The 21,168-nt window shown below is 38.4% G+C and overlaps 1 protein-coding gene across 5 annotated transcripts in view; it reads right to left on the bottom strand.

Annotated features, from left to right (window-relative positions):
• Window positions 1-21,168, bottom strand: part of ECHDC1 (ethylmalonyl-CoA decarboxylase 1) — a 39,866-nt gene that overhangs the window by 3,608 nt on the left and 15,090 nt on the right. For all 5 annotated transcript variants that reach the window (XM_014248360.2, XM_005518341.3, XM_014248359.2 and 2 more), the window contains 2 exons: window positions 18,435-18,487; window positions 16,457-16,537 (listed from right to left, as the gene is read on the bottom strand). In XM_014248360.2, the coding sequence (XP_014103835.1) occupies window positions 16,457-16,537; window positions 18,435-18,487 (134 nt within the window). The remainder of the gene's footprint in view (window positions 1-16,456; window positions 16,538-18,434; window positions 18,488-21,168) is intronic.

Raw genomic sequence — 21,168 nt, 5'->3', positions numbered from 1 at the left:
CTAAATGTTACGAATCCTCCCCCTTTGATCTGAGGATTCCTCCATTCTGTGACATCTCATTGCACCCACAAACAACTGACTGTCACATCACACCTCATCATATCACTGGCAATGCACGTGAGAAGAAACCTTGTTTGTTATCAACACTGCAGCCTAACAAATCCCACTGTTATAAAGGCACACTTGCTCCCCAAAGGCAGCACTTGCTCTGAGCTAACAGCTATGCTTTCCTTTGCTAAAGTATTTCCCAGTTACTTGAAGCCAGAGGATATACAAAAAAAGCTAAAAATGCAAACAAAAATATACTTTCTCAATTTTTCCTACCTGCTTATTATACATACTGATGTTACTGAGCTGTTCCAATGGGCATAATTGGTTCCTTGGCAGAAGTGAGATTATAATAAGATTTGTGCTGGCCTTGCCTCATAATTTCCTGGACTTCAAGGTTTGAATTATATTTAGCATTTTGACAAGGCAAAGGTACTAATCAAGTTTACTAGGGAGGGACAGATACCACCCTCCATTTCATGCTTTTTAAAAGCTCCTAGAACTATGCTTTTGAAAGCCATTATAGGGAAAAAAAGACACCTAAAATATTATATGTGTTGCCAGCAATTTTGTTCCTATTCCCTGTTTGACTCCCAGTGTCACATAAGGACACAGCTCCTGACTTTTGTTCCTCCCCTTTTAGCTGGCCTGAGACTGGCACACCTCAGAGGGAGGCAGCCAGCATCACACAGTGCTGCAGCACCTGGTTCCCAGCTACGGCTGTACCTGGACATAGCAGCCAGAACTGCAGGAGATAAAAGTAATCTCCCCCACAAATACTTTGGTATCTGGCTCTCAAACCACCAATATTAATATAAAAAATAAACAGAGCTTACATTTTTGGGTCACAGTAAGTTCCCTCACCAAATTCGCTACCTTCTTCTATAAATTTCAGTAACGCCTATCTGCAAGGTGATTGAACCAACACAAAGTGGAAACTTGTCCAAAAACAAGAATCAAAGGCCTTGGGGTAAAATTAAAAGACACCTATGATTTTAGCATGCTGTAGAACAAGAGTTACAGAGCTAATAATAAGTCTTCATGTAGAACTACATATTTTGCAAAACATCGATGCAGGACACCCAGACAGATAAAAAGCAATGTCTGTGGTCAGCCACACAACCACTTCGGCACAGGGAGATGGGGAGTGGGGGTTATGGTTAGTTCATCACATTCATAGTTTCTGCCACCACGCAGAGAGAAGAGTCCTTCCTTGCTCTGCTCCAGTGTGGGGCCCCTCACACAGAGATAGTTCCCTGCAAACTTCTCCAGTGTGGTTCATTCTTCCACAGGGGGTTGTCTTTCAAGAACAGCCTGTTCCAGTGTGGGTCCACAAGTGCTACCAGGAAATCTGCTCCAGCATGGGCCTCCCACAGGTTCACAGCCCTCTCTTGGGCATTCAGCTGCTCTGGTGTGGGTCTTTTCCAGGGGCTGCAGTTAGATCTTTGCATCCCATAGGTTGTAGGGGCACAGCTGCCTCACCATGGTCTGCAGTGGAATCTCAGCTCTGGTACCTCAAACCACCTCCTTCCTCTTCCTCACTGACCTTGGTGTCTGCAGGGCTCTTCTCTGGCCACAGTTACAACTGCACAATAACTTTTCTCTCCTTTTTAGATATGCCAGCACAGACGCATTACTGTAATTCCTGATGGGCTCCTTGGCCAGCAACATGTCCATCTTGCAGACAGCTCTACCCAACATGGGGAAAGCTTCTGGCAGCTTTTCACAGAAGCTGTACCTACCAAAACCTGCTACCAAAACCTGGCCATACAAACCTGAAACACCACCCAAACCACATGTGCAACTATTGCAGGCACAGGAAAGGAGAGCTGTTAAAGAAAAAAAGGAAACTACCAGGAACATGGTAACAGAAGGAAGGTTATCAAAAGTCAAACACTTGTTTTAACCAGCAAAGAACAGAAGAACAAAGTTGATGTACAATGCTGCCATACACTTTGCCCAACATGTATGCCTTTCTAATACACTCATCAATACGGCATCAGCTTAATTAACTCTTTTTGAATTAAGCAACAGTAGTGTTATGCTGACACATGGCCAAAACAGATTTTTAAAATACAGACTGCTGGGGAGTGCAAGTTCAAGAGTTTGTTGAGAGGTCAGCTATGATATTATCTGCAGATGGTGTTTATCATGCAAATTGAACTTCCATTCCATGCCAGGTGGACATGAAAATTTAATGATCTTGCTGGCAAGTGGACAAAAGCTCATGTGTAACTGGTTTTGTAACTTTTCTTGGTGAGTGCTACCAGGACAGTTCATAACAGCAGCAGTTCTCACATGCACACTGGACCTTAACTGAGCGAGAAAGCCAGTCCACTGTCCACTTCTTCCCTGTTTTCAAGTTGCAGCTTCTCAAGACTAAAAATATAATCCCTGTCTCACCACTTCAAGAGTAAATTGCACTTCATAATCTCACCCCATTGTCCTCAGCATCCCAGGGGACAGACACAGCAGATATCAGTACTGATGGTGGGGTCCTGAAGCAAATGAATGGGACTCAGGCAGCAGTTACACGGGTACTATCTGTAATCTGATCTCACTTCTCTTGCTGAGACACACAAAATCCAACAAAAATACAGTGCTGCTCTTACACACAAGTGCTGCTGAACGTATGCAGTGATGGTTTGTTTTTAGTCAACTAAACTGTTACAATACATTAACACAAAGCAAGAGAAAGTTGTGATTATTGAATTTGTAGCATCAGAGCAAAAAAATAAACTACCTGTTCTTTTATCTATATAGCAAAACCTTGATTTCAGATTAAACAGAAGTCCTTTATTTCAGGTTGGTTTAGTGCACCGCATAAATCAAGTAAACTTTTCTAGGCTGCATTCTAAGCTTCTTAAATAGGAAAAAAAAAAGCAGCTTTAAAGTGAATGGCTGAAATGCAATAAATGTTCAGATAAGGAAGAAGCGGGTAGTTGGATATGAAAGCAATTCCATAAGAGAGAAATACCACCTTTGCTGCAAATGCACTCAGATAATTCTGTAGCTTCAGTTCCTTGGCTCAGGTAGGGATACTAAGGGATCATACCACAGGCAAGTGGCAGCGCTAAAAGCTGGACCATAAGGAGCAAATAATTGGGACTGCAAATGCTGTTAGTCTGAGGTTTGGGCAAAGATAATCACTTAAGCAGTCAAGCACTGTGGATCTTCACACTACTTTGAACAGTTAATGTAGCACATACCAAGCTGTTTGGAATCTTCCAAGCTCACTCTTTTCTCCCCCTTTTCTTTAGCAGGCACGTGGATTTACAAGGTTTAACTTGTCCCTAGTGCTCACTCCACCTCTGGTATCTGTATTCCAAATCTCAGAGTCAGAAAGATATACCAGATATCATTCACTTTCCCATTTAGTATGTCTTACACCTGTTCTCTCCACCATGGAAAGACAGATGTTAAAGCATAAAACTTCCTTAGCAGTAAGATACAATTTCTTCAGGCATTGTATATGAATGCTCTTTGGCAATTGCTGCAAAACTAATCCCTACCTTCTCCAGAATGTTTAACAACAAAAGTAATTCTTAAGTACAACCTTGAAAACACAACCTGAATATGAACTACTGCCTTGATATTTTCACAAAGCCATGGAAAGCCTGAAATGACTAAAGGTAAGGCTGCAGTCTGTGCCTGCAGAGATCTGACCTGGAAACCTAAACACCAATAAGTTAATTACATGACAACATTGTGTTCTTGTACTGACAACTTGCCTTGTGTAAGCCTTGTTCAATATTCCAATACACAAACCTTCCACAGTTATTAGAGAAACTCATCTTTAAATAACAAATGTATGAATCAGTCATTTTTGCAGTAAAAATGAATTTTGAAGAAGCAAGGTACTGTGGGAAGAATATTCTGCAGAGGAAATATGCAGTACTATACTAAAATAATTTAGCCAGTCAGCGAAGTTGCTGATTAGCAGCTTCCAGTCCTTACTTCAATTTTCATGACAGATGTTTTAGAGTTAGACCCTTAAGAATAAGAATGTCACTTCCAAAAAAGCAAGCTGGGACTAATTAATCTCTCTCTGCCTATCCAGTGCAGTGTCTGGGCAGTTTGTTTATCACTATACCATCAAATAATTACCTAGGTACTCTGTAAGGGGATTATATACACAAAATGGCTACAGATTTTTCTGAAAGTCATCTTACTACACTCTCTATCACCAAAAAACCCCACCTTAGTTCTCTAAAAAAGTTAACAAGTGGATTAATTCTGAGAAGAGTTAGTCATAATTTTACTTATCTTTCAATCTCACTTGATTAATTGGATAGCCTTTAAAGAACCAAAAAGACACAGAAAAAACATTTAATCAACAACTCCTTTCTAATTCTATTTAAAAGATTTTTTTAACTGGAGCAATGCATTTATGGCAAGCCGTAACTGTTACATGCTTTCCCAACACAGCTTGCTAGTATTAATTCCCTCTGCATCTCTCCCATATCTTCCTCCTCACTGAGAGCTTCTCACGTTTCTGCCCCATGAGGAGAAATAATAAGGCAATTAGATATTTCAGCAGTTGCTACTTTAGACCTGTGACAGCACAAAGTGAGACTTCCAAAGTGCAAATACTCTAAAACCAATAAAAGTAAGGATTTGTGCTACATGCTTGTGGTGATAGTCTATGCAGACCACTACGGCATCATGAAAGCAAGCTCTCCCCCACCCCCCCAAATGTTTGCTCTTTCTGAAAATCCTTTAGTCACAGATATTCACTTTACAGATGACTAAATGGTAACCACTAAAGAACATAAAAATCAAGACAAAATAGTTTAAAGATAGTCTGGGGGAACTGCATGCCTTGTGCTTATCTTAGATACTGTTGCTAAAAGATGCTCTGCAATTCCAAGTTTCAACAGGCTAAAAGAAGACTGTGTACATTAATAATCTTTCCTGTTTATCAGCTTTAATCCACAACCTTTTCTACAAGAAAGCAATGGAAAGAACTAGGTCCAGCTACTATTTTAACAAGCCCATCAGAAAGCCATGCCTCTCAAATCCTTTCAGTGATATAAAAACACTCCACCAATTAAAATCATAAAACAGTATACCTTCTTTATTTGAGGTTTAAATAAATTGATACCCAAGAAGCAAAACAAAAAAACAAACAAACAAAAAAATCCTACCAAGCACAGAGTGTTCTAGGCACACTCTAAATCACAGTGTCAAAGGAGTAGGCTTGATGTCATCCAAAGAAATTTCACTAACACAAATGCTTGCTTTTCTCACAGCTCTTCTCAAATTGCTTTACAGAGACTATGAGGACTTTTATTTATAGTTACTGAATTATTTTTTAACACTCATAGTGTATCCATTTTCCCCCAACTCACCACAAAAGCTAAGAATCAAATTTTATGTGAAGTAGCCCAGAAAAATTTCTCATGCCTCCCTAGCACATATTGCCTTTACCCCCTACCTTTGCTGTCCTTCTGTCAGATTTTCCAATGCATTTTATGGAACTCTATGGATCAGGGTAAAAATCAGGTCAAGTAAATAGACTTCTAATTACAGAAGTATTTTCTTAAGTAAGAGTTAATATTCTTCTAAGTTGTCGGGGAAACCTGAGGGCACTTCCCAGAGGGGAGCACAGGGACCTAAACAAGGAGAATTGCATTCTTCAAAGAAGGCCTTAAAATAGGAATTTATAACGTGACTATCACACTTTCTCACATCACCCAGAATAAAATGAAATGCAGAACAAATGACAAAGTCATGCTTTCATCTAGAAGCCCAAAAACATTTGGTTGATACTAAAATTCTGAAAAGTGGAGTCCTGAATCTAAAAAAATTGAATATGTAGCAATGACAAGGGTTAGAGAGGAAGAACTAGAACACTGGGATACCAGTGCAGAAATTGCTAAATGGGCATAAATAATTTTAGGAGGAATGTGGTCTCTAGGAATAAACAGGAACTTCAAGTGAGGATAACCACCACCTACTAATCAAATATTGAGATACTCAACGTAAGAGGAACCTCCAAAATCAACAGTCAGCTCAAAGAGGCTGCAAGATCACCAGTTCTAAAGGAAGCCATTCCAGGGAAGAAGCACAAAAATAACACTGCTACTAAAAAAAGATCCCTTGGATAACTGGAATTAAGTAATAATAGGCAGACACAGAGAACTTCACGTCCCCCCAAAAAGAGCATCTCATCAGTAGCAAAGTCTGCACTGAGAAAAATCAAGAAAAGGCCTTTCAGCAGCACAAAATAGCTCAAAAGGCAGCAGAGAAAACCCTCTGGGAGTGAACCCTGATAAGACCCAGATTAAAACTGGTCTATACATGATTGTGTAAGAACAACCAGAGAAGTGAAATAGGATCTGTTTTTTAAACACTTCCCTGATCTAAGGAGAGGGGCTAAAAAAGGGCCAGAAAGATTGTTAGTCTGAGAGGTGTAATAAAAGGAAAGAAACACAGGGAAAAACTGCTGCTAATACCCTGCAAGGGGAGTAGCACAGTCTCAATCAAGACAAGATAATGCCCCCCCCACCCCCAAAGTCTCCTGCAGGTGACATCTGCTGTCACACCAGCTGCCATCCACACAGACTTTCAGTCTCATTCTGGACCAGAATCTCACAGGAGTCAGGTACAGATGGAGGCTCACACAGCAGACCTTGATTAGGGTGTTTAAATCAAATTTTTTACCTCAGGCTTGACACTTTTTCACCCATGGCTTCACAGAAGCCAGAGAGAAAAAAGCATGCTATAAAAAGCTACATTTCTTCTAAAAGGGATAAATGAAGCTTGGTATTGGAAATTGCAGAAAGACATTTTCTGCAGCAGGAATGAAAAATTGAATTAGACAGCAGATCACAAGGCAAGAAATAAGGGCCCAAAAAAAGCATGACTGATTAAAACTCCACAAGGAGTATTAAAAGAAGTAAGATGAGCCTTTTTATTTTGTTTTTCTCTTCCCAGTCATTTTTCAATAAACTGACAGGAAAGAAGAAAATTATTCAGCCAAACCACAAAGTGAATCTGCTCCATTTTCCAGGATGATACTTCTTTAGGCTCCTATCAATGCCCACAGGTTCCATCCCCACCACTGTGCTGGGGCTGGGCAGCACCATGCAGGAGGGGTTGGTGGAGATGGGGATAGGGCTGGCCAGACGGTACATGCAGCCCTATCCTGGCTCATGCAGCCAGGACATGTGTGCTGCACATACACAATGGGTAGCCCCTTGTCCACCTGCGATGTGACATAAAAGCCATGTGTGCCATACATCACTCCCTCATCCCACCTTGTGCCTAAGCATCCAAGTGAGCTGAGCAGTTACAGAAAAGAGCAGAAAAAGTAAATTAAAAGGTCTTTGCTAGGTAGGAGAGACAAACTTTTTCCAATTACACTGACAGCAATAAAGACTGCCCTATCCACAGGTGCTGCTTTGGACCTGTTTAACACCCTCTGTGCGCACACTGGCGAGGAGCAGCATGGTTTTACAAAGGCTTATTGAACACATGCAGGGCTCACATCAAATTTAAGAACACACAGAACCAAGAGAATAAAGCAAATAGTTACACTGGGAAGCTCTAATTCCCCTGAAGTGTGCAGTATAAACTCTCAAAATGGCATAAAATCTCCCAAAGCCATGAAGTTGGACTGATGTCCCATCATTCAAGATGCAGTGCCTGGATCCTCCTTACTCCTGCAGATGTACAGCAGCAATCCACAGGCTACTGCCCTATTTCTCCTCTCCTGCTAATGACCAATATCTTACTGACAATCTCTTCTTCTAATTCCCAGTTATGATTATATTTGAATTACCCTGGTGTCAGTGGGTCCCAGGCACCTCAGTTACCATACAATAATTTTCAGAGCAGTTTTCATCTTCTCATAGCATTTGGGCCTTACCCATGAAGCAGGTTTTAGCTATTCTTTACAGGCTGCCAAAGCCCCCGTACACAAGTGAGTGAACACCAAAATAATGCTCACAGAAAAATTACTCATGCTGGAAACCTGAAATGTTACATGAGTCTTTCCTTCCCAAAAAAGAAACTAAAGCTATTTGGATTCTGTTCAAGCAAACATTTTCAACAACAGATATGCCTTTTAGACTAAAGCAAAAACTTCTCTCAGGAAAGTTCCTGTGATGTTTTACCAGATTCTTTGATGAAAAAGACCACCTGGAGACAAAGGTGTTTGATTATAAATTTTTCACTCAAATTTAAATGACAGTATTCCTCTAGAAATAATAATAATAAAAAAGTAGAGTGGAGCTTGTTTTCAAAGAGGAAATACTGTATTTTTTAATTATATGCACACTTTCATGCAGCATATGCAAACCACATTTGTAACTTTGGCTTCTCACATCTTTATTTTCATCATGTATGTTTATCAAACTCGTAGAAAACAGAACAAAATTCTCCCAGACCCAATTCAAGAGTCTCTTAAGGCAGGAACATTTCCATCATATTTTCTGCTCATCTCTACTGCTGATACACAAAGGGGAGGAGGGGAATCACAAGAGTGGCTGAGCTTGGCATCTAAAACGTCAAAAACTCAATGATCACCTCAGTCACCTGAATTCAGCTGACTGGAAAGGAAGAACATTTCTTGACATCAGCCCTGAGAGATGCAAGATTCAAGCTGTTCTAATACTTTATGATAGATTTGAAGTATCAGGTTTCTGCAACTCACAGCACTAAAGAACTTAAAATACAATGTATCATCACGGTAACAACCCTTCACAAGACACAGGGTAACAAAACACGCTTTGAAATTCAGCTGTCTCTGCACACGGCGCTACTGAGTGCTGCATTTGCACTTCCTACACAATTTCTGACTAAAGCAAAGAGAGATCATACACTTAGTTGAAATCACTGGTGATTCAATTATAATGGAATGTTGCCACTTTGTCAGGATACCATGTTAATTTCAAACAAAAAAATACTGACTGTCATGGTTAGGGTTTTTTTTGTGACCGTGACCTAAGTTTTCCAGATATGATACACATCTTCAGAGATTTTTTTGGGAGGGAGGGGAAGAGCACAATGATATAACTCAAAGAGGCATAAATGAGAGAGAAAATTTAAGATTAAAATTCTACATTGAAGCAGTAACCTGCTGCTACTCCTATACACTTTTTAATAGAGTATCAGTTATGCTGATGGGGATCTCAAACCAACTTCAGATCACTGATGTCATGTTCAGACTAGCTGGACAAGAAGCAGGCACGTTTTCAGCAAACTGTAACAGATCCCCCATAAATATGCCTAAAAGTGAGACCAATTATCCCCAAAAGTATTATTTCCCCTGCTACCTTTTTATTTATAGTCTTTCTCTTTAACACATGCACAAATCCATGCTAATTTAAATTATTGGGGTTTTCTCAGTCTATATATTTACTTTTTCTTTATGAATATGAATAATCCATCAGCACACAAAATAGGACTGGAAGATAACACCTAGTAGCAGACCATGGATACAGCAAAAGTTTTTATACACACAACTTCTTATTGTTTAAGAACAATAGGAATGTATTTAACACAAGAAATTACTATCTGATTTATTCTTACTGAGACTGCCGAGTCACAGCATAGTAATTGATTTTTTTACTGACTACAGAATCAAATAAGTAGGAAGCTGAAGCCACCAAGGTTAACAAGTTCAAATGGTTTACAGACTTATTTCACACAATTTTGCATAAATCTGGAAAGAAAGGGAGCACAGAGGTCCAGCCTGTGGAGCTCCAAATCTTTGCTAAGACCTTGGGTTGCTTTGGATCAGAAACAAAAATAAAACTGGGGGCTGAAGAGGAAGACTGGAAGTTGCAATTTTGAAGACAATGTTTACAGTGAAAGTAGGCTGAGATTCACACAACACCTGCTTACACCCAGGGAAATTGAGTCATTTCAGGAACATCTGGTCATTTCAATGAAGATTAACCCTGATGTGAATGATTATCCTTCAGAGATCTACAATGTTAACTATATTGCTACTTGGAGTGATTGAGAGAGGAAAAGATTTTCGTGGTACTTCAATAGCTCATGACAGGGCTGAAAAATGAAAGAGCTAACAGGGACTCAGGAAGACATTCTTTGGAAGCTGATCCAGAGCAAAGTTAGGCAGCTGAAAGATGTGGCTTCAAGGGAAACTGAGGGTATTTAACATCTCCCTAGAGCCGAAAGGAGTAGATTGTATTCTCACCCCTACAGTTCTTTGCCATCTCCTAGACACTTAGCTCCTCCTTTACACTGGATCCAGACAATATTAAATTCCCTCATAAGTCACTCTTGTTAACTGTAAAAACAGGAAAATCCAGGCCTTCTGTTGCTTTCCAGTGAGATAATTGACTCACACAGGCATCTTCACTGGTGCTTGGCAAACCAGAGGTAAGAAGTGAGCTGAGAATATGCAACAGGGACACCCTCTTCCCATATCCAAGGAAGCTGTTCAGGCACTCTGTCCTCATGAAGCCAAGCTCAGTATAACCTCACCTCAAAACCAGCAGTCGGGAATACATATGTGCTTCTCACACTTCATATTATCCAATTTGTGGAGCTATCTGATAATAAATCAATATAAATATATTATATATATATATATTTAAAAAAATAATAGTGAAGATCAGAAATAATGCATCAAACTCAAATACCTCAAATACCAGTTCATCTAAACTGGGAATTAGTCACTTCACAGATGCAAGCAGAATGGACAATTCCAGTGTATTTGTACTCTTTTTCTCAAATTCTCTTTGAAACTTAAATACTTCTCTATGGTGGATTAATAGGTCAGTTTACCAGCAAGTGTCAGAATGGGTCCAGACAAATATTCTCTAAAATCTGCCTTAGTTTTCCATTATCTGTTTTCCATTATCTGGACTATCTCCATTTATTATTATCATGCAGCACATTTTATCAGCTGCAGACAGGATTGTTCAACAGAAAGGATGTAAGATTGCATGGTACAAGTGGTCTATAACATAGACACATGCTGATAAAAAAAAAATCACTTACCCTGGATAAGATGGTTTGGCCTCCCAAAGGCAAAAAATACCCTCCAAAACAAACTAAAAAACCCTAGAGTGAAATAAATCCCTACAAAAAGACAACTTCAGAGAGAACACATCAACTCAAATTCATGCTTTGTTGATACTATTTAAATTTCTACTAAAATCAAACAGTGATAAATTTGAATTACAGACTACATCTAAAAATCCTCTGCCTGAAAGACTGTAAAAACAAAACATTCAATCCCAAATGAAAACTGGTAGAAGATCCCCAATACCAGCCCATAAATACAAATATCATAAGCAAATAACATAAGCTCTTGAGCCCATTTCTAGCAGTGCTTACTTAACCAGATGTCAAATGTCCCATGTCAAAAATAAGAACAGCATTCTCAAAGGCAGGCAATGTGAAGCTTTTAAAATCATAACCAGAAACTTGTAGTAACAAACTTCCCTGGGCTCTAAAAATGTGAAGTGATGTAGGACTGCATTGAAATTCTGAAACTACCAACTGATTTGCAGGAGATTTTAAATACACACACACACACACACACATACATATACATATATGAGACCAAAATTCTATAGTTTAAAAGTAATCTATGCCACACAGCAAGCACCTGAAGATGTGAGAATGTGGTATCCCCACCTTAAGTAGAAGTGAGAACCGAAGATTCGTAGACACTGATAGTTGAAAGGAATAGCAAAAGTTGAATGGTCTGCAAAAGCTTATAGTTTTATTAGTAATTTACACACTTGGCATGGACATTGTTATTCTACTCCCTGACCTCTCAGAATAAGCACACAGCAGTGGGTTTTGGATAGGGGGTAGGGTAAAAGGGAAGATAGAGAGATGTATTAAAGAGCATGAGAGAGAAAGAAAGGAAGAAAGAGAATAAGAGAGATCACCAGTTCTGCCTCTAGCATTGATCCAGCTGGAGCATCCAGGGTCCTGGGGTGTACACATGCCCAGGCTTTGTGGGTGTACCTTTTTATAGATATGTTTACCCTGTCCTGGAGGTAAGCTTCTCACTTTCTATGCAAATCAGTTATCATGCACAGTCACTTCTTCTAGATCTTTCTGGAAATAGGTTGGAGGCTTCAAGGGTCTTTAATGGTCTTAATCCCCAACTACAGTGCATGACTGCTTCTCAACTTCATTCCTGCACTTGCCCTGTACTGTGTTGTGCTTATCTCTAGGTGTCAGAACCAGAACATCTGTCCCAGAAAAGTGCTGCTCTACCTCCATATGGTCCCATTCTCCACCCACATCCTGTCCTTTCTCACAACGTTATTACCAACAATCCTTGTTTGGCTCCATGGCTACCCAGCTGTCAGTGTTTGAAATGTACCCATTTTAATCCCTTATCTTTTAGACTTCTACAGAGAACCGACTCTCCGATTTGGCTACTGATCCTTCTTTGATGATGTGGAGCAATGTTAACAGTCACATGAATGAAAAGTGCTTTGTGAGCCTGGACTCTGCAAGGATTCATGAATATGTGAACCCCATCCTGCTCCATTTGTATCAGGCTCAGCCCAATGAAAAATGTTACTATGTACTGAGGCACCCATATTTCAAACAGCTGTATCTTGTGCACCTAAATGCTCATCCTGATAAAATTAAAAGCCCAAATCCTTGTACAGAGTCAAAGATTTCCAAAGAAGCTTATGGGCTGTGCTCTGATGTTCTGAAACCTATTTTTGAAAAAGTTTACTGTAGAATACTGAAGTATTTATGACTTCCTCTACTTTTCCTTTTTGAAAGGTGAAACTGAAAAGTTGGTCATAGTGGAGCTGCATCTATGCAGAGATTAGATTAACTACTGCTCCTCTGACTTCCTGTAAATTGCATTTAATGCACTAAACTTTTACAACTTGTAAAAGTAAATAAACAAATTATCACAGAAACACATACACCAAAAGCTATTTAATAACATTTCATTGTATCTCTTATTAAGTGTTTCATGGAACATGTCTAACACCTTAAAATGTAGTACTAAGCATGCCTACATATTTCACAGAAATATAGACAATACACCTCTAAAATGAAAGAAAGCAAATTTGATAAATGCAGTATTATTAGCATAAGCTAATAGTTAGCACTTACAACAGTAATGAAACTGGCCCTTTGCAATTTAACTGTGTAACACCAACTACAGCTGAAGAAAACATAGTTCATTAATTTATTTTCTAAAGAAGAAAAAGAAATGATTGATGTCTCTACCTATGAACCCATTCTGAGATCAGTGGTATGAGAAATGGGCAGTTTTCCATCTCTGCACTCTTGTCCACCTTTTCAATTTGATTGACATGGCAGGGACATGCCTCTACTTGGACTGCAGCAGCATTAGAGAGGAAAAAGGAGATAGGAGGAAAGAGATTCTGTATCTCAGAAGCACCCAGATACAATGGAATACCATTTGCCAGGTGATGTAGAACCAAATTTTCAGTCATATATGTATGTAAAAAACCTAGACAGACATTGCCCCAGAGAGATTTCTCCAAGGAACCAAGACGAAATAGAAGACAAAACAGCTCAGAATTCAAAGTTAGTTATTCTGGGTATTGGTTGGTAATGCACTGCAACAACTGCACTCAAGAGATTATTGTGATTGCACACAATAATTGTGCACAAATGGATTCATTACCAACTGTCTTTTCCCCATATCTGTCAGTTTATTGTCCAACATTCCACTACCATTCCTATTTTCCTGTCTGAAGTCCTCAACCAATCCTGCCAAATCTTCTCTCCTTACCTTCACACATTGTGTAAGCACAGGACACACTTCAAGTTTCTGCATAAAGGACCCCAAAGCAGGTACTTCAATTATTTGTAAAATTCCATCACTAAATCCAACATCACATTCACTTCTGCTACTCACTGAAATGGCTTCAGTGTCATACAGAGCTGTAAAATACATTAACATTTGGCAGCAGAAACCACGAATCACCTTCACAGGCTCAACTGTGGCCCACTGAAAAAAGTCAGTATTTCGTGAAGATATTACTAAAATATTCAGCTGTCTGAGCAAGTTTCATACTTTCACCCTTCTACATTACTCAGTGTTGCAGTAATAATTGAGAAAAATAATTACAGTGTCAGAAGTTTTATCTTTCTAATTTTCATATCAGAAAAATTCTGAAAGGAAATTAATTACCTTGCCCTTGTCTGGACTGATTTGTCTGAATTTTTTTTTTCCACTAGTAACATGTTTATGATCTTTATAAGGATGCTTCTCTTCTGGAGTCACACTGCAACAACACATAAAACAGCTAAGACTGAAGACGATGTTTCAAGAAGACCTCTTCCTCCAGATTAAAGGTGGACTGACCTGAGATGTTTTCACTTTTCGTCATTGTCCTTACGTCAGCAATAAATGTGCCAAAGTTCACACAAACTCCTGCTAATCCAATTTAAAATGAGCCAGCTTAAAACTGCGTGAGATAATTAGCCAGTGCTACCAGAAGAATGTATCAGTAAAGCATCTTAAACCACATCACCTATTTTAAAATTGAATTTGTCCACACCTCTACCTTAGCAGAGATGTGCCTCATGCTGCCAGACCACATTTCAGAGGAGGTACCTAGGTCATTTTAGTTCAAGTGAGTTTCTCAAATTGTATCAGTGTAGCTAATGTAGTACAAAGTGGCAGAGATACAAATAAGAAATAAGAAAATACTTCATGCGAAAACCAAGCAGTTTGGTAGTTTAAACAGAAACTGTGAAAAACAGAACTGTATTTGCAAATCTAGAATTAAAAGCAGCCACAACAAACTAATTTTGTTCTTAAAAAATAAAATGTCCAAACAGATTATTCAAAGAAAAAAAATCTCTGATTTCTGTCTCAAGTTCATCTTTTGTTATCTAGTGACTGAGGACAGAATACCTATTCCATTAATATCTACTTATAGTCCTCAAAAAAAACCCCAGAATTTTGTCCACCAGAATTAAAATTCTCAAATTCAAGAGCAATAACAGCAAAGAGTATGTTTCTCTGTCTTGTTGCTGTTATTAATTAAGTCCCATTTGGTGCTCCTGAATTGCTGTTATTTAGTTGCACTGGATGGGTATATAGAAAGTAATAGAAGATGGATCAACAGCTGTAGTTATTATGAAAATTATGGCAGCGCATGAGAGGAATTGCAGCTGCTCAATTCATGCAAATAAGAGCTACTTGACAATGCCTATAATTACACAGCATGTCAAAACAGCATAGCTGCAGTGTAAGTAGAGACTACATATTTTAGAAAGCCAAAAGATTTCCATTTCATTATATTCCCATTCCCTAAACGCCTATTTAGAGATAACAAGAAACACTTTCTGTCGACAGGCTCACAGATACAGAAAGGTCTGCTGAGTCTCCCAGGTGCATTCTCCTGCCAGCACTGCAGCTGTCAAACACAGAGCCTCTCTGCTGTTTCCCAGGCATTTGTAACACATCCTGGACTCACATCACAGCTGGGCCTTCAGCTCACTGTGTGCTGAGCAGATATGAAGAAAGATTCAGCCACATCTACTTTCAAAGCAAAGGTAGATTGCTTCCAAGTGGCTCAGACAATGCAGATACCATCTCCTCTATCCAAAGCCTGTTCCTGATACCTGGAACAGCACTGTAATATTCTAGTTTACTTTACTTTTGAGTGTGCCTTCTTTCAGATTGTTTGGGGCAATTCCATTCCCACTTCAGGCACAAAGACCTCTTCAAGAGCATATCTCCTTTTCTTACATGTAAACTTCACTAAAAGCTCCTCATTTTCAGAGATGCTGCCCACTGTGCTTATCCTGTTACATCTGTAGGCTGCTTGCACATTAGCAATGATTTATATAAAGTGACATTTTATTACTTTAGTGTCTTCCCATTCCTGTTCTGCCTGTTTAATTAAAGCCCTCTTCTTTTTTTGCCTGTTGTTTCATGCTAGCAAATCCCTGCATCTGCAATGGAAAAAAAAAAACAAACCAGGGATAAATCATCATTTGTTTTCCTCTGCACCTCAAACTCTTGTTTCAACAGCTGTGCAGCACAAAATTATGTTACAAATAATAAATCCAGAACAAGAAATACAAGAGTAATGAAAAGATTTATTTATTTATTTTTACTGATGACATTCACATAAGGAGAAACAGGGAGATACACAATTTTGCAGCCCTCCTACCTATCACTCAGGGGTGAGCTGCACCCACTTGGTGTACAACACAGTCAGTTACTAAAGTTCCTTACTGCTCTTGTTTTACACAGTGATTCAAACCACATAACCTGGCAGAAACCACAACTTTTCTTTTCCTGTGAAGTCTGATGACAAAAATCTAATTGCAAATGCCTTGGAATCCAGGAACGTGACGTGGTAGAATTGGTACCTCAAGCTTCTAATGTTTCAGTTGGACAATGATTAAATCACCGACCCAATACAACAGCTACACAACTTGTCAGCCTTACCTGAAATCACATGCTGTGGTAAGTTCTGCTCCTCCTCCAAAAGCTTTTCCTTGAACTAGCGCAACACTGATCAAAGGCAACCTACACAAGAGACTTTAGTAAGCAAAATTCATGCTTCTATCCTTTCAGAAATTACAAAACAATTCTACCAAACCATTTCTATTTCAAAAGTTGAGAAAAATATACTTTTCCAATTTATTCAAATAACTACATATTTGTGAGCAATCAGCACAGTATCAATTCTACTTATGTCAAAATTACTATTGCATAATTGATACAGAATCCCAAAATGAAACAGCAAGATGGATATTTTAAATGGAATCAAAATATCATGTACTGAAAAACATGTTATGAAAAATACCTGCTATAGAATATACCTAAAAAGGCAAGGAGTGACAAGATAGCAACATAAGATTCTACTCTAAGCCAGTACACCACAGAAAGAAGCAGAAAGAGACACAAAGAACTGAAGGGCTGTGTTATCTAAAATTAACGAGATTTACCATGACAGCTTCAGCAGCTTCTTCAAACAGAGTGCTACTATCTCAATCATCAACAAAACTTTTTTTGCAGACAAAACCTTTTGAGGAAAGCAGCAATCTGTTACCTTTGCTGGTGTTGTATTTAATCGTGTTCAAGGTATTTAATCATGTTCAAGGTAATTCTAAGGACAGAGGGAAGGAAGAGTATGTTTCCCCACTGCTGATGTGAGGTGAATACTAATGAATAGTGATTTAGGATAAGGCAAGTTTCCTAAGAAATGAAGACAGCTGGTTAGTCACAGAATTTTCACACTAAAACAGCTGTTTCATCTTTTACTATGAAGAGATTTTGAGCAGTTTACAAACCATTCAGAAGTCAGCATCCTAATCATAGTCACATGTCTGGTTTTAGTTCACCTTTAACAGAAGCACCAACACTTTCTTACAGTCCAAGTTCACTTACAAGCTGCAGCACAGTTCATACAATACATGGCACAAGAGAACCCACTGGAAGAGGGAAATTTTTTCCTGTGGTTTATGAGAAACCAGAAGATGTGAGTCCAAGATGGCTACATCCACATTCAAATCCATTTGAGGCACCTGTTTCAGGATCATAGTCAGCCTCAGCTCCGAGGGAGACTAATCCCATCTACAACAGATGTCCCCAGACAGCAGCTCAGCACTCCCCCTGAACCACGGCTTAAAGACATGCTAAGTCTACACACCTGAGGTGGGGGCTTAATCTTCACACATCTTCCTCCTCTTAGCTTTGCCCCATCAATTTTGATTATATGCTTATGCAAATGGTTCCAATCCCAATGATTCCTTACAGTACTACTAATATAAGTCTCCAATCTCCTGGGTAATTTTACAGAAAAAATGTTAATTCATAACATTTTCTCATATAGATTATTTGAAAACAAAGAATATTTGAAAACAAAGAGTATTCATCTTCAAAGAGCTCTGAGCAGAAAAACACTGACTACCACAAATGGATTTAATAGAAACGTGACTTCTCAAGGGAAGCCAAGTCTAAAGAAAAGGGTGTTTTTTCAGAAGCATCAGATGGTAAAACTAACAACACTCCTCTTCTGAAGTGGGAAGATTAAATAAATATATCAAATAAATGTTACCTATGTAGGCTGCATAACCTGTTGCTGCTTGTTATTTAAGAGCTACTGACTTCCACTGAGTTAGAGAGGTCAAGTTTCAGAAAATTTGAAGGCCCAGACTTCCTTAGCTCTGGGTATCTCCTAGCTCTACACATACAAGCCTAGGGTTTTGGTTTTTTTTCCTGTTCCAATCTCTGGAAAGCAAAACGTTAAGGTCTAATTTAAATCCATAAATATCTACCTGATTAACATGTGTGAATAGAAGGTCTGGGATTCAAAATTACATACGTAAAATTATGTATTTAAACATCTTATTAAAGAATTAACCAAAATACATTCTGATACTTATAATTACTTCATAAATGGGTAAATAAAACATATTACCTCATAAGTCTGGTTAAGGTGTTTTGCATAAACATGCACATATTCATCCCATCCTACAATGAATAGGAAATGAAAAAATGTTAAGTGATCTTAATGTGAAGCAATCAAACACAGATGGAGTAGACAGGAGTAAGCATTCTTTATATTTACTTCAGCTGGGTTTTGAGTCCTTGGTTCATGCTGCCCAAATTGCACCCCAACCCCACTATGCACAAATAGAAAACCTAGTATAAATCAGGTAAAAAAAAAAAGTCAGAACTCAATTGACTTATATAAATTTCAGTTATAATTAAGCCACTGCTAAAGTAATTGCAATACCGAATTTCTGTGTTGTGAAATTTTAGTGTTTCCTCTTAATTTGCTCTTCTCACTTCAAGTTGAACAACCATAAATCTGAGTTTTTAAATTGTGTACAAAGCCATGGCATGCTACATACTTTTTACTGTCCCAAATCCATAAAGTTTTAAACATGATACAATTTATCAATTTAATCTTTTATTGTTTGGGCCAAAAGCATTTCAGAAAAAAAAAAAAAAAAACAAAACACCAAAAACCACCAAATTGCAAAACAAATAAAAAACCAAACCAGAAAGAAGATTTTTCTTATCTCTCTCATCCTTTATGTTTTACATCTGCTTGTAATCAACAGTGAAAAACATACAACTGTTTCCTTCCAATCTAGTACAAGAACTAAAGGGTTCCAAATAAAATACATTCAACTAATATTTCTTCCTACAATGTGTAGTTAAAATGTGGAACACTTGGCACGGGGCATTACACCCTCTACACAAATTCAAGAACATAAACTCACAACAGGAACAGCAATAAAAGGTTATTACATATAGAAAGCAACACCTCTAGCTCTAGAAATCTTAGTCACAAACTGCTGGGGGCTAAGAAAATATTTTGAGACAAAATCATTATCTTCCTTCCCTGTTAATATCCTCTTTCTCAGACATCTAGAATTAACCAGGAACTTGACAAATAACTGGGCTAAATGATCCAGAACCACCATGTTCATATACATACTGAATTGAACCACACATATTATTTATCCCAAATTAAAGGAAAAAAAATATGTTTGGACACCATAGAAATAAAAAACAAGTAGGTAAAAAATTCAGCACATCTTTCAGATAATAAAGAAAATAAAGCCAAACAGACCAAATCCAAACAAACCAAACCTCTCATTACCAGAATTTACTAATTTCTGAAATACATTTTTACAGAAGTTGGCAAGTTAGAGGAATCTGCCTGAATTAAAAGCCTCTGACTCATACCTCAGGGAATGAAAAGATATGCATTAAGTCTCCAATAGATCTTTGGAAAAGGACATTGAAATAACAGCAGGCCAATTTCAGGTGATTTATTGTCCATTTAGTCATGTATTCCCAAGAGCTACTCTGCCCAATGACAACCAGCATTATGATGTTTAGGCACAGCTCTCTGGCAGATGTGAGTGCCATAACTGCTACACAAAAACCAGTGTATTTAGTTTTACTACACTAAAGGGCTGCTTGAAAATTTTAGCACATGTTGATTTATAAAGAGGCTTTTAGTTATCACTGTAGCCATCTCCTGCACACTCTAAGAACAGTAGCAATATTTCCATTCCAAGTTAAAGAACATTCAAACCTTTCATGATAGCTGCCTTAGTAGCTAAGTTCAAAGCCCACACAAAGATACAAGATACCAGCTCTCAGACACAGACTTGCACAATTCCCGTATTACAACCTTTAGGATGTAAGCTGAATTACATGCTTCAGGATGAAGCTGCACAAAACCTCTTCAGAGAACATGATTTTTCACTTCACCACACCAGAATCCTTGCATTCAAACTGGACTTCTCAATTCATGACAAAATCCAAAATGATAATTAAAGATTCATTCCAGAATAGATAAACTTGAAAAACCCATTTATGTCTGAGCAGATAAAAAGAAAATTCTTCATTCTCTCAGGTGGTAGAGAGATTACTGTGGAAAAAATGCCTGCACAGAAAACACTCAAAAAAAAAAAAAAAAAAAAAAAGCAGCAATTGCTTGAGTCCTGGCAAGTAATAAACCCTTCAAACCTTCCTGACAAGAAAAATAAGACTATTATTCAGATAAAAGACTCTAAGAAGTGCTCTCTACAGTCTAGTAGAATAATTATATCTGCAGCTCTAATATTGTTCTTGAAGTAAGAAGACCTCTAACTAGCAGAAAGGGAGGTAAAATGCAGTAAAATGCACAACATATGGAAGGAAAGGATTAACAGCTTGGAGTGGGCCTAGGAGAGGCAGGGAAGAAGAAAGTCACCTTCATAAAGTAAAAGACTCTAATGCTGCCTCTTATTGCCACAAGAGCTTCAAATCCATTTTCACTGCTGATAGAACGATATTTCCAGATTATCTCCAACTGCTCCAAAGTCCTCCCTCCATGGCTTATGTTTGGGAACCTCTGTCCTAGGACTTCTAGACAGGGATCAAGGATAGCAAAATTCTCCTTTGTGCTTCTTCCTCTGAGCTGTTGTTTCAAGAGCTATTCTTGCTTGTCAGCTAGACAACTTTTCAAGTCTCTCTCCAGAATGAGGTTCTCGCTCTAGGAACAGCTTACAAAGCCTTACAAAGACAGAAGGAAAAATATTTTTTTATTTAAATTCCACTACTCATTTACCTTCTGTGATTTGGTTATGTAATGTTAGCACTCAGAAAACAAAAACAGGCAGGGGACCTAGGTTTGCTTCATGAACATG

This window comes from Pseudopodoces humilis, chromosome 3 (assembly GCF_049639895.1).
Source record: "Pseudopodoces humilis isolate 2021_Gansu_Grassland_sample_001 chromosome 3, ASM4963989v1, whole genome shotgun sequence".
Lineage (NCBI taxonomy): Eukaryota > Metazoa > Chordata > Aves > Passeriformes > Paridae > Pseudopodoces > Pseudopodoces humilis.
This window is presented reverse-complemented; position numbering and strand designations above follow the sequence as displayed.